Below are 14878 nucleotides of genomic sequence, written 5' to 3'. Positions count from 1 at the left end.
AGGCGCCGCGCGAAACGTTGCAAAATGTCCGGATAGTTCGCGGCGTATTTCAGGCTTACGTCGCTTCCTCGAGACGCATTCGCAGCGGCGAAGAGTCGTTCAAAGTTGGCCGGCTTGGCGGCATCCCGGGACAGAGGTGAGATCTCTTCGGGGTTCGCCGAGGAGAGTTCGTCTTGGGCTCCCTTTAAACGCGCCCCCGACCCCGGCGTGTGCGGTCGTCGCTCGGATACCGAGAAGACGTCCGTCTCCCTCGGGAGCGGTGAGTTCCGAGGCGGCCGCGCTGCGTACGTGTATGTAGATATCTGTGTTTCGAGTGTTTCACGTTGCAGCAACTCGGACCGCGGGGTTGGCGCTCTTCGTCAAGTTCGAAGCACCAAAAAGTGAGAGGATTGTCGCACACTCTCTCTCTCTCTCTCTCTCTCTCTTTCAAGCTCGACGCGTCCGTGTAAATCTTCGGACGCGCGGCCGCCCCGGAACTCTCCCGAGAGTCCTTTCAAGCTTTATCGCTTCGCCCCTCTCCCCTCCCCCCCCCTCCGCCCCGCTGGAACACTCGATCGCCGCCGGTACGGCTCTCGAGCTGCTCGTCGAAGTCCTTCGAGCGTGATCGAGAAGTTCGCAATTTCGCCCGGACTACCGGCGTATTAATTGGTCAAGTGGTCTTTTGTCGCAGGAATGCCTGGGACACACAGTGTCTTTACGGTTAAAAGATTAGATATCGATTGGTCTGTGCGTTAGAATTTATATTAAAAAACTCGAGTGAAATTGAAAGGCCGAACTGACGCGTTTATTGCGACGATTTTCTCGAGACACTTCTTACACGTATTTGTCTCCTCGGACGTTAATGTGGCCGATTGTCGAAATTAGGGATCTAACGATGAAACGGTTCGCGATATTCTGTTGCAAAAAGTCTGGAATGTTTTCCGGTCGCGATTTAATACGAAGTGTATTTAGCATTGTTAACAGTCTCTACAAAGTTTCCTCGAATCGGGACGGAGAGTCTCGCGGCTGTGCGCGAAAGAACGCGGCGAGCGCGACGAGGTACGCGCGCGCAGCTCGGCGTAAATTCGTTCCAACGCTCGTCATGAAAATTAGAGCCCGACCGAAACAAACACATCCGAGCTCGCCGCGCGGCTGTTGAACGAGAAAATTATTGCACGACCCCGCATTATCGTCGAAGTGCCTTTTTCGAGCTTTGCGTTTGCCCGCCGCTGCACTCGCCGCAGCTGCGGCTGACGCGTTATGCGTCATGCGGTCGTTACCGCGGCCGGACTTACTGCACGCGGATTGTTCGCGGGTTGTAAAACGCGTCGCCGCGGCGTGAAATCGAGCGAGTGCACAGCCATCTCTCTCGCCCTCAGTATTTGACTCGGAAAAAGTTGTTGCAAACTCGAGCGCTGGACAATGAAATTATTATGCGTCCTTTTAGCCGCATCCTGGCGATGCATTCGTTACCGATGCAACTGCAATGGACGCGCAATCGTCATGTGGTCGCGGTTAGGACGCGTACGATTCAATTTTACATGTTGTTTGACCAATATATCGTTCAAGTGGCGTCGTTTATATCACAAGTATCTCGTTGTACATTTTAATTAATTATTATTGTGCGATATGTATTAGCTTCGAACCGCGTGTTTGATTCGGTTACGAGCTGTGCACGCTCGTAGGCACAAACATTATGAGTGTTAAATTTCTAATGAAATCTGTTTCTGCAAATATTTCATTTCGTTTCAGCAGGATGCTGCCGTTGCTGTAAAGATAATACAAAAACTACAGAGTATTGTTTTTTTTTTTGTTTATTTTTCTCACAATCAGGTGCATTCTGATCACATTGTCGCGTGTTAGATGCTTATTAAAAACGCAACAAATTACTTAGAAGCTAAAATTGTCAAATTCGCTGAAATCACATTAGCACGCCTGTTTCTAAGAAAAACGTTAATTTTGCAAATGGAGAATTAATTCTATGAAGTACCGCGTCCTCGGGGCTCGCTTCAACGGGTTTCCACCCCCGAGATCTTGCGGAATCCTTGCGCGGTTTCCAGTCATCTATCCTCTTAGGAGCTAAGTATAACGCCGTGAAATTTCCATTGAAATTACTTACTCGACTTCCCGACGAGAACAACGGCTGGCTTCGGCAGAAATGAATTTTTCTTATATATCACCGGGCGCGCTTCCTCCGCTTTAGAACCACCTTACATTATTAATGCTCCCCTTCCTAATCAAAAATGCATTATATTTTCAATATCATTATTCCTTCGTACTCTACTGGCTCCGTCCTGTGAACGTCTTTTTTAAACAGCAGTCTGGCTCGGAGAAATGATAAAGCCATAATATATTTCTTCATAAGCACTGCATGAACGCGAATATGTGAAATATAGTGTTATTGTTCGTCAGTAGCTTATTAACTTTCTCATCAACGTTCGCAAGAGTGTTTGTACCCGAAATCTGGGACGTAATTAATTGTGTGCGAAAAAAATATAAAAAATAAAAACTAAAGAAACAAATATGTAATATTTATTAAAAGGATTTTAGTTTTCGACAGCATTCGAACGATAAAGAGATAAGCTTGAGCAAGTCCTCTCTAATCATCGAGTCGGCGAGAGCTCACAATATTCTCTTCAATTCTCAAAAAAAAAAAAAAAAAACCTTCAATTTCGCAATGTTAACTTTTTGAACATCGCGCAACGTTGCGACACCGACATCTCTCCGACGAATTCCAGGCGTCAGAACGCGCGGTCGTCGTGCCGTCGCGCCGCGCCGCGCCGCGCCGCGCCACGTCGCGACGGGCATTCTCCCGGCTCGCGGAGGAAAAGAGAGGGGAATTGCAGTTTACCATTAATGACTTCGAGTAATAATATATCGGAGGTCCGCCGCGGCCGTACCTCCTGCTGCCGCGGCGGTCGACTTGAAAGGGCCGACCTAACAGCGGGATGTCGTCAGCTCGCGATGCGGTCTCAGACCTCGAAACCTTTATATTGCCTTACTGCGCGCGCGGCGTGTGTATATATACTCGCCGTGGATGATGCCCCGGTTGAAACACTGCGAGGATATTGTTGTACGGGAACGTTATATTCCATTCTCCTCGTCTCTCTCTCTCTCTCTCTTTTCCCTTTCCGTCACCTTTTTCGCGTCCACCCACTTGAGGATAACTCGAGAAACGGTTTCAGCGGATCCGAAAGGTCGACCGCGGCGAATGCTGAGCCCCGATCGGTGCGCGCATCTAAATTGAATGTCGGTTCGGCAAGATTTGATTTGTACAAGGTGTATCAAATATCTCGCGCGCGCTCTCTCTCTCTCTCTCTCTCTCGCGCTCTCTCAGATTTTCTGGCGAAATCGATATTTCCCTCGGCGAATACTTTGAATAAGCTGTTTTGCGGAGAATGTGAGGTAAGAAATATATACGTACTATGTACAGACACGTTTCTAGAGATACAATTTATCCTTCGCGTGATTTCAAGCGTGATAAACTTTATCTTTGTAGGATTTTACTTCGACATTTAATTATATCAAGATGGCTGATTGAAATTCAGATTAAATTTCTATTAATCCTCCGCCCGGCGCACACAATCTGTTCGAATTCATCCGCGCAAGGCTGTTTGTCAATAGTTGATCATTTTGTTTACATCGCTCGAGACAAAACACTATCTTCCCGGCCCGGAAGACTACACTTGCTAAAAGCCCACTTTAAACGATCTATAATTCGCGACAGAATTCAAAATAGAACTCTACAATCTTGTGTGTTGTGTAATACAGAAAACATTTGACAAACTAGAATAGACACACGTTGATATATATATATATATATATATATATATATTAAGTATCTTGTATGTTATATATTCTTCCAATTTTCCATTACATAAAATTATAAATAAAAGAAGTTTTCGGATTCAAATAAATCTAGTATAAAAATCAATACGTAGTTATTTCAAAAGCTAGATTCCGGCTATCTAAAAAACTTTGTTTCCAAAAAATAACTTAAACCATTCACATCAAATTAAAACATGTATCTATATCTATATATGCTGCGACACATTTTCAGTTTTCCGAAGACGTACATGTAAAAATGAAGAAAGCGGAGAATCGCGCACGTCCTTTGAATAAACTGTCGCGACTTCCTTTCGGTTTGTAGGAAAACACCGTGGCGTCGAAAATTCCGCGGGGATGTCCGACCCGCCGATGTCGAATGACGCGATGTCGTGTCGCGTCGCGCCGCGTCCGAGGAAAGTACCCCCCCCCCCCCAACCCCCGTTCCGACATTCCGTCAGTCGAGTAATATCGATTCCGTCGAAAATTGCCGGCGGCCTGGAGCTTGTAATCGTGGGCGGAGTTAATTGACGCGCGACACGCGAGACGTATCGCCTCCCATCGAGTTACGATTCAATTTGACGAGGGATGCAATTGCGTTCGGGGGGGAAGAGGGGGGGGGAGCGCGCAACAATAACCGAAAAGTTTCCTCCGTTCCCCTCCGATCCCGCGCGCGTCCCTCCTCGCGACCCCCCCCCCCCCCACTCCTTTTCCTCCGACTGCGCAAACTGCGGCGGATAACACCTGACGCCCGGTGCGGGGGCTAATGCTCTCTTCTATCCGCTTCTTATAATTTATTCGGCCGTCGTAAATCAGCCTGGGCGAGCGCTGGTAGGGGCCGCGGAAGCAGGGGGCCCGTCGCGATCGGGAACGTGCAACAGGCACGGCGCATGTAAATGCACCCGCTGTATGCACCCGTGAAGCTTGTAAACGCACACGCGAGCATCGCGCCGCGTCGCGTCTGTCCGTTCCTTCGTGAATTGATAATGTAATTAGAGCGGCGAAAAAGGATTAGCTTGAATTAGAAATCCTGCCCGTCTGGGCCCGGCCTGGAACGAGTGGAAACGGGCAGTGTATGCGGAGGAGGGAGAGGGGGGGGGGGAAGGAGGGAGAAAAGAGGGTTGGGCGCGTAACCGAGGCAAGTCTCCACGGAGGACTTTGATTTATGCGTCCCGGGAGCGCCTCACGAAGTGCAGCAGCCGTTGCAGCCAAAGATGCATGGCCGAGCGGAAGGCCGAGCGAACTTGCGTCTCCATAATGTTACTTCCGATCGATGTGAAAGGAAGGTAAAAGGGGGATAAAGTACCACATCCTCTGCTAATATCGCTCGCTATGCACGAAAAACTGTTCGATATCGTGTCCATTCAATGGCACGCAAATTGTGAAAGAATTATTTTGCTCTGAGATCATTTTACCTTCCTCAAACATTGTAATTGTTAAGATATTCCAAACGCGATTCGACGCAAACGTCGTCGTAATTTTTACCTATGCTTCTTATCGCGTCAAAAAGTTATCGAAATTATTAATTTAATTTTCTATCATGTATATATTTGTGTTTTTCCAAATACAAATATACGTTTTGTATTTGCGATATTTTCAATTAATGCGTCGCTCTTCATTGAAGTAGTAAATTCGTGTTTCATTAATTGAGAAATTGTTTGAATTTTGATAATAAGTATTTTTAAGTATTGAAACAATTCAATTGCTTTCCAACAACAATGTTTTGTGCGTCGGTAATAATTTCGCTCATGATGTAGAGTTTTGAATATTGCATATTTCATGTAGGTTGTGAGTTATACGAGTCTTATCGGAGTCTGGAATGCTCGAGATCCGACCGCTGTTACTAATAACATTATCTATAAAATGTAATGCAACCAGAAAGTCAGGCATCGACCTGCAGAGTAAAAGTTGCAGAAGAGAAACAATATGTGTTTTCTTTCTTCTTCCAAATTTTCTTTTAAGAATTATCTACATTGTGTACAATTGCGCAGAACATTGGTAAGAAAAGATGTGTAAAACGATAGCAAAAATGCGTTCTTATCGATTTAAAATTCATATTTTTTTAATTATGAAAAAAATGAAAAATATGACAATAATGTCAAATAAAAAGTTCGAGAAATATTTTGCTTCTATCTCAGATTGGATAATTTTCCACTGTAATTCTAATTCAACTTACCAAATAGAAGAAAACCAATGGAATCTATGGAATGATCTATGGAATGATGAAAAATAAAATTTTCAGTTTTAACTTCTCTCTTTTATGCAACTTCGTATTTATATTAAATCGAGGGTTAATAATCTTGTAGCTGATGAAAGATCAACATATTCCATTATTTATACACGCTCATACATTAAACGCGCTTGCGAAGTGCCCGCTTTATTTCGCGAAATCGATCGCCCATTCGAGAGAACGATCCAATGGCCATCGTGGATGTCGGTGCTCTCTCGTTCGCCAACAGTCATTTCTCACGCGTACTATTTTTCGTCGCCGCGTTTTGCATGCGAAATAGCGTTTCGCTCTCATACTCTTCCATTACAGGATCGCGATCAAAAGGGACCCGATTACACCGGCTGGTTGCACCGGCACGATTTTTCCCACGTACAAATGCGGTTACGCGTGCGACGAATTTTAGCATAATATGTTACGCACACTCGTATAATCTTCTGTCACCTTTAAATGCAGAGTTGACTAAAAATTAAGAAAGTTAATTCAAGACGTGATTAAGTGAAATAATTATGGTAATAAATTTGAAGATGTAGAAATTTGTAGAAGTTTCTCAAGCGATTTTTAACATGACATGTGCTCTCATTTATCTTTATTCTTATTAATTAATTAAAAGCACGTTTAAAAGTTTCGAATTTTGAGTATATTAAGTATTAAATATTTATTTGATGTTGAAATAAAACCTGTTAAATGCATCTATAAACTGTGCCCGCTACATTTAAGTGAAGACCATTTTCTTATAAAATTATATTCCAAATTTTATTTGATTAAAACTCTCCGACTTTTAAGGATTAAATAACACCAATGCTGTGATTCAACTTTTCATTCAAGAAAAGTTGACTTTAATTCATCCCAGAGAATTTATTCTGTTATAATTCAAGGCATGTTTTTTCAAACGTTCAACAAAAATTTATTAATTCAATACTTTATTCACATTTGTAGTGTTCGATGAGAGAGTAAGGGGTGAAAAGAGAGAAAGAGAGAGTTCGTAGCAATAAAAAAAAATTAGGTGCGAGCTAATGAAACGATGTCCTGTGAAACGTCATCTTTATCGCGCGGGTCATCGATCAGACGATGCTCGCGGACGCCGATAAACCGATATCGACATCCGTCCACGCTGCGGATGCGCTTTTCCGTGATCCTCCACTTTTTTTCCGTCTCCGGGTCGGAATAACGATTTTTTGTAACTGCATTGTAACATCGGAGTGACGAGCTTGCAGTGGTTACACCCGCACGAAAAGAAACACCCCTACAGACTAGTGTACTACGTAAGATGCGTCTAATTTTCGAAATAGCGAGATGGTGTAACGTCGAAAAAAAAGTTATTTACATTTATTTGACACGCTGAAAAGATAATCGCTCGAGTGGTTTGATATTCGAGAGCGGCGCAACTGCTTAATCCACATAATAATATTTACAAATCCGCCGGTTGTTGCCGAGAGAAGGAAGTGGGGAAATAAGAAACCGTTCTCGATGCATCTTATCGCGATGACGTCACTTAGGATAAGCATCGTGTAATCCAAGCCATTGCTTGGGCGGCCTATTTAGAGCGGCGATCGCGTTTCTCGCATGACCTATTCATAATATTTTCATTCCGCGTGCGCGGGTTCTCTCTAGCGATTCAATTACACCGGCGGCATCGTCCATTTTTGTCGGCCGATATTGTGCTCGATAGACCGTATATGTTTATATCACGTATGTACGTATGTTTGACGAAAAAATTCCGATATCCAATAATAGAAATAATTAATCTATTCTCTTTTCGACCGACATATTGCTTTTAATACGTGCACGTTTCAAATTACTCGCGTTATTATTCAGCATAAATTCTACAATATATTCAAGAGTTCTAATACATCGTATATATAAATTAATATATACAGTTTGTTATTTATTGCATTGTTTGTATTGTAATTTATGACAAATAGGCAGCCTGATTACGATTTATAACGCACAAGTTGATTCGTACGATAAATCACAAAGCTCGGTTTCTATAGATCGCGCCGCTGATTCTAATATTTTAATTTATCAATGCATCATAGTTGTAGAATTGATGGCGGAGCCAGTATCACACAAACGAAAGAGACATTACGCTGTAATTAATCGCGTTCAATCGTTCTTGCTAAATCTGATTTGTTTCGGCTTCCCCCTTTAATTGACGCAAACGGACTTAATTCACAGTCATTTTGTTTAGAAGAAGTCGACGCTTTTTATTACGCGCCTGGAATTGTGCATCTTTCACAAGTAAAGTAAACGTAAAAGCTGATTTGAACTGTTTTTAAGACGTTATAACATATTGACGTATTGAGACGAAAAAAAAAGTAAAAATATAAAATAAACAAATACGACACTCGCTCGATGCGCGAGAAATTCAGAGCTAATTAGCTGTCGCGTCGGAGTGTATTTTTTTTATGGTGATTTCGTTTGCGACAGTTCCACTCGTGGCTAAAATTGACTCCGCCAAAATGTCGGTCACCGTCGTCGCCATCGTGCCGCCGATAATTCCCGCGCTAATTACGTAACGCGACGGACTACAAAAGCGCGGCCCCGATTACATTATAAATAATGGAATACGTTCATAATGCTGTTACGCGACGCCGACGTGAATCAGCTCTGCCGGCGACGTATGGAAATGACGGGATTAATATGCGCCGGCGCATTCATAAAGTTCGCTAATTAACGCAGTCGCGAGAAGGCGAGAGGCCGCGATCTTCGCGCTAGAAATTGTATTTTGTCGGAAACAGCATGATAATATCTTACATTCAGCCTGCAACAATACGTATCTTTTTGCGCGCTCGCAATTTCTAATTTATAACAATTACATTTTTCTTATATTCTTCTTACGAAGATGAGACCTTTCGCGGAAACTTCATTTTAGGAAATTATTTCCACACCACTCCTATTACGTTGGTATATTTTTAATAATAAGCACACACCACAAGTGTCTCGCAGAGATGTGTGCGTGCTTCCGTGATGAAACAGACGAAAATCCACTATCCCGGGCGAAACAAAGATACACCAAGTTGCAACATGATATTTCGTATAGTGAATCATTAATAGTTCCCGTTGTTACTGAATTCACCGTGCACCGTATTCTATTTCCGCGCAAGGAAACGTCATTGCACGGGGAAAAATAACAACCGAGGACCATTAATGTTTCTCGCCGTACGACCGCGCCAGAAGAAAACAATTCTTCATTGCGAGCGGCTCAATTATCGTCACTCGAAATCGCCGTACTCGCAGCGGTAATGGACATCTGTCACGGCGGGGACACGCGTTATCGCGCGCTACCGCCTACGAAAAAGCATCGCGACGGAATAATTGATGACCGCGCGAACGAGCGAGCGAGCGCGCGCGCGCAACGGCAACGGCCGATCAAATATTCACGACGCCGACATCTCTTGATGTATATAATTTTCGTGCGAACAGGCCGCGCGACGCATCGCGACGTGTCATCCGAATGGACGCGCGCCCGCGCGTCCGGCAAGTCATCCCCTTGCATTCGCCGCCACCGGTGTGATTCCGTGAATATTTCAGTCCGTAAATATTGAAACGCGACACTGCAGCCCCGTGTGTGCATCCCCTGCCGCTCTGTCCGTTCTTTCTCTCTCTCGCGCGCGCGCGCGCGCGCGCGCGACAATCTCCGGGATGAGCAACGCGTCGGGTTGATTCGATACCTTCCAATGAATCGGAAACGTCTCGTAATTCTTTCACTACGCAAGTCCGTAGCAAATTTCTGTTCGTTCCGTTCGACGTTTAGTTATCTGTCATTATTAATGTGTTTTGTCCCTTTCCGGGTGCAAATAAACTTGTAATGAAAGAGAACAAGACGAGAATAGAAGAGAATGATAATTGCGAGAACGGCGGTTTTCGAATAATTCCAGGGAGATAATTCACCCCCTGAAATAGTAACAGTTTTGAAATTTGAGGTATATAATATTCCAAACGCTATTTGCTTGCAAATGGCATCCGTTAATATTTAGAAGATGCGATAAATTTTACACGCACTTGCAATAATTTCAATCGATTCATTTGTCATTATGTATTACATTTCTTCTTGCACGAAGTACATCGACATTACGAGACCCCGAAAGTACATCAAGCGCTCTCATTTTGCAATTTAAATAGCTGGTCATTTCACCTACATATATTCACGAGAAATCTCCTCAACACCTTCCCTCCCCCGCTATGAAAATATATCAAAGGCAATATTAAACTTCCCGTATTGAGTTTCCTATACGATCGATGTCCATTGTGCTGCCTCGCACGACCGAGACACGGGTCAAAGACCATCGCGCTAATAAACGTAGCACGTGTTTTCACGGCGCCAACTCATAAAGTCGGCCAGCTCGATGGCGCGCGACGCGAGTTAATTAAAGAACGAGCGCATTTTTCCCGCCCCCGTTCCGCCTCCCACCCTCGCGTCGCGTCCTCCGGACGCTTCGCCTTCAGCGCTGCAGCGTTACGAGAAATTCGATGTGACCGGAGACTGTCTAGCACGAAACTGCCTGCTATACTTATTTCATGTAGTTCACGATGAAAAGTGAAAAAGGAGCGAATAAAAATGCATTAGGAATCCGACGGCGCTGCGAAGTATAAAAATAAGGAAAGCTAAAGACACATAAAAAATCAACGATTGAAAATAAATTGCATCGAAAAGATTAATTTGAAATAAAAATGCGTATATAAAATATTAGGAATAAAAAGTAAAATATAATTTTATCTATAGAATAAATACTTTATAACCATTCTCTTCTTTATTCATTAGTTATAAAAAAAAAATACACGCGTCGCATACATTTGCATTGCAACGGTTTACCTTCGAAGGTAATTTTACTACCATTTTCCGTATTTAGCTTGCGTTACAGGTGTTCCCAATACTACTACGTGTTTTATCATGACGGCCATTGTTGCCGAAGTAATCGCAGGTCCCTTCGATACATTGAAAAATTGCGTGTGCAACGTTTCGTGTGTCATGCAAAAAGTTTGAAGCAACAAGCTAAAAGTTTAGATTGAAAATCAGAATGTCATGTCATGTCCATATCGATTATCTGATGACTATATTTAGAAGCTTGCCTTTAATACATAAATAATTCTTTTCGTATTCCAAAAATTTCTCATTGTCCTAATTGCTTGGTATAAACTTTTTTTTTTGTCTTTAGAGAGACATTAGAGAAGAGAATAATATTTAAAAGATTAAAAATGTATATTTTAGACTCACAATTCTTTTGTTAATAGTTTCTTCATATTAGTTTTAACACGGTCTTGAATTCTTTTTGTCGAATAAATTATAATACATTCGTTTTCACGAAAATTGCAGTAAAAATATGAAAGTTTTAAGCTTTACGTTGCATTTAAGTTTTTCACTATACCTGTGCGCTTGGATGTATGAATGGAAAATAAATGATTTTTTGCGTGTTAAATTACGCTACAATTTTGATTCATGGCGGTGCAACACCGCCAAGCACCCCTGCTATTACAATCCGGGCCCATTTTACAGTAGTTAACATAGTAGGGACCGTAAATAATTTTGATGCCTCGGGGCTGCGGAGCCATAAGGACAACGTCGGATGGACCGTTTCGCCGGGGAAGTTTGGATCGTGTTTCTCACATATCCACATCGGACTCACGGGTGTCCGTTGCGAAGGCACGAAAACGAAACGGGAGAAGGGGCGCAGGTGCTCTCTCGGGGAGCCCTGCCCTGTAATTAGGCTAGGGACGCCGAATTCGTCTGCTCGCATCGGGACGGTAGCACGGGTACCCCAAACGTGTCAAACACGCTCGAGGCCGTTCGCTTCGTGGACGGTTCCTAGAAGAATCTAGCGAGCGCGCGATACCGAAGTGCTATAATCTGTCAAATTGATCCTACCTATCTTCGGGCTTTTTCGCTGGAAGAGTGGCAGCGACACCTTCTTACCTGAAAGCAAAAGAAGCAAACAGACGTTAGTTGTGATTAGTAAAAGCCACACGTTATTATGCACGACAGTTGTGCATATGATTTATTCGCTAACAATACATTTCGATTTATGAAATCTCGCTTTTTACAAAGCTGTTGATCCACTTTTACGCTTGTTTATAACGCTTGTGAAAACGCTGCGTTCGGAAAGTAAGGTTTCCTTTTCCAAGATATAAAATAAAGTCCTTTCTCTTCCTTCCCTCGTCTCTCTCTATTAATTTCTACAAACTGCCGTGAAACATCCGAACATCTCCGAGCAGTTACCGTGGTCGTAAAAGAAGCGCGGGTGGCTAACGATTTAATTAATTGCGATTTAGAGCCCGCTTTATCGCGCACTTTAATTTCTATGCGGGATACGCGTCTCCCCCGCGCGGCGAGAGGGTAAAGACGATTCCATCCCCCGAGAGAGCAGCCGAGAACAAGCGTGCCATAATCCGACCGAGAAGACACCATTTCGTCGCTCTCTCGTGTAATCTTAAAGCGGCAACAAACCGCGCAGGCAGATCCGTAAGTTTGAAGAAGATTAAGATCTCAGGGCGTGTTACGAGGGTGCCGCGTCTGAAAGAGGCGCTTTGCATTATTTCAAGAAGTCTTAGAAGTAAAAGAGTAGCTCGGGGAGAGAAAGAAAGAAAGAAAAAAAAAAAAACGAAGAGTCCAAGCAAAAGATTTAATTACAGAATTGAAGTTCTTCCGTCCAAGCCGCTTTCCCGCTATTGCCATCTTTGACTTCTTATTAATGTTCGTTAATGAGGTCAATAGGGGAAATCTTTAATATATATTGTTAAATCGATAAATCGATGAAGTCGACGGACTTTTCTTTCCGTTTCCCTTGCAATAGAAAGATGAACTGCAAAGGGTCGATAAGTCGTAAAGTTTAAGAAGTTTGAAAATTAAAAATTTAATAACTTTAAGTATAAACAACGCTTGATTAAACTTTATAGGTTCTTTTATAAGCTTAATAAATATTCGTAAAACTTATAAGAGATTAATTGCAAAATTTTCACATCTTACTTCGTTATTCACAAAAGTATCTTACGCAGCATAAAGAATATAAGAAAGTTTCATATAATCTTGTATTAATTATTCGTAAAACTCGTTCGCTGTTTCGTTTGCAATTAAGACACTTTCCGCGACGAATCGAAATTTCCTTTGTGGGTAGCGCAAGTTTCGAATGGCAGATAAATCTCTGGGACATCTTGACGGGCGGTTTGCGTCGGTCGTAAGCGAGTGAGCAACTTTTCGCGAAGGGCCGTTATGGCCGCCGTGGGAATGCGCCGCGAATAAGGGCTACATTGCGGCGCGATCCCTTAAACATTCAGGACTACACCTTCGGTAGCGATTCTCCGGGCAGGCGCTAACCGTCGGAATTGGAATCACCTCCTGTATCAAGCTATCCGCCTCTATCTGCTCTCTGCCCGAAGGAATTAGGAGCCGCGGTCGTATCCACGGAATCGAGCGCATTTCTCTTGAATCGGAAATTCCTCCCGAGCGAATCGACGTTTATCGCGAGCGAGTTCTCCAAGTGGTTTCTAGCTCTTGAGTGAGTAAATGGGTCAGACTGGAGTTGCAGCCTTTGAAAAAGTATATCGACGCATTGGACACTTCTCTTAGACAGTAATATTCAATTCAAGTACGTGGGAAAAAATTGTTGCCAACATAATTCGGAGAAAACTGCGACGATTCCGAGACATATGCATGACACTTTTATGTCAAGCTTTTCGCTTCGCAAAACTTACAAAACGAGAGAATTTTCATTTTCATGTAGCTGATGATGAATTTATTGCTTACGAATTATTCATAACGAAACTTCCGGTTGTAAGTGCAAAAAAACACATGTAGGTTTTATAAATTTTTCAAGTCAAAGAATGGCAAGAAAGTAACGGAACTTGTGAAATTTTCAAATTGTAAGTTGTTTTGCAGAAATAAAATCTATAATTTTCCAAATTATGATATACATTTAATTATATTAAATTTTCCGAGAATTATTATTCGAATTAAGAAGAGAAAGAGTCTCATAATTGAGAGATTTTTAGAAAATCGAGTAAGATTGCAATCAGCTCGAAGAAGTGATTTCGATTTGACTATCATCCGATTTTCATCTGTGTTCGTTTATACCGAAAGATCCCTGATTGAGTCTTCAAGAAATCGCTTCCGAGCACTACTTGGTGATTCTTGAGAGGCTTCGCCATTTTTGGAGAAAGTTTGCGCTTTCATGATTCAGTTAGATAACATCAACTAAAATTTGATTTGGAAGTCAACAGTAGCATCATTAAAAGCGTAACTAAAAATTCAACGGACATTTACATACAAAAAGCCCGATGTGCATTATACTGATCATTTTATTAAAAATACTTTACAAACAAAGGCCTAATTAATCTCTCCAAATTTAAGCAAAAGTACGAAAGATGCATTCGATATGAGACATTTGCATTTATTAATCTCTTTCTTGCCGAAACTCGCTTCATTGAAATAAAGAATTCATTTAAGGAGATTAGAGTAATGTTATGCAACAAAGTAATGTTGCAAGGGAGCGACCTCAAAGATGTAAATCATTAATGGAATTCCAGGATCGTAATTTTAAGCACATTTTTCAAAGTATTATTTTTGAAAAGAGAATGTAAGAATTTTTTATCGTGATTACGTTTTTCAATGTCCGTAAGTGACATCTTAGAAACAGAAGTTTATTATATTACAGATAATTAATTGCAAGTTTCGATTCTTAATATCGCATGTATTACGTGTAACGTTCTTATCTGTCGAACAAATCTCACTTGATTAGAAGCCTATATGGGTTCATAGACATCGCTAAAGATGTCATCGATATTGAATGCGAGTCTGTGTCGCAAAGATATCTTCGCACGAACATTTCTATAGAGTGATTCAGAAAGTCAATG

At 42.3% G+C, this 14878-nt stretch overlaps 1 protein-coding gene across 8 annotated transcripts in view; it reads right to left on the bottom strand.

Annotated features, from left to right (window-relative positions):
• Positions 1-14878, bottom strand: part of LOC105679013 (latrophilin Cirl-like) — a 452907-nt gene that overhangs the window by 56232 nt on the left and 381797 nt on the right. For 6 of the 8 annotated variants that reach the window (XM_067350074.1, XM_067350073.1, XM_067350072.1 and 3 more), the window contains exon 3: positions 11898-11945. The exons of the other annotated variants lie outside the window; for them this stretch is intronic. In XM_067350074.1, coding sequence (XP_067206175.1) covers positions 11898-11945 — 48 coding nt within the window. The remainder of the gene's footprint in view (positions 1-11897; positions 11946-14878) is intronic. 8 annotated transcript variants of the gene reach the window in all.

This window comes from Linepithema humile, chromosome 2, assembly GCF_040581485.1.
Source record: "Linepithema humile isolate Giens D197 chromosome 2, Lhum_UNIL_v1.0, whole genome shotgun sequence".
In the NCBI taxonomy this organism is placed as follows: domain Eukaryota; kingdom Metazoa; phylum Arthropoda; class Insecta; order Hymenoptera; family Formicidae; genus Linepithema; species Linepithema humile.
This window is presented reverse-complemented; position numbering and strand designations above follow the sequence as displayed.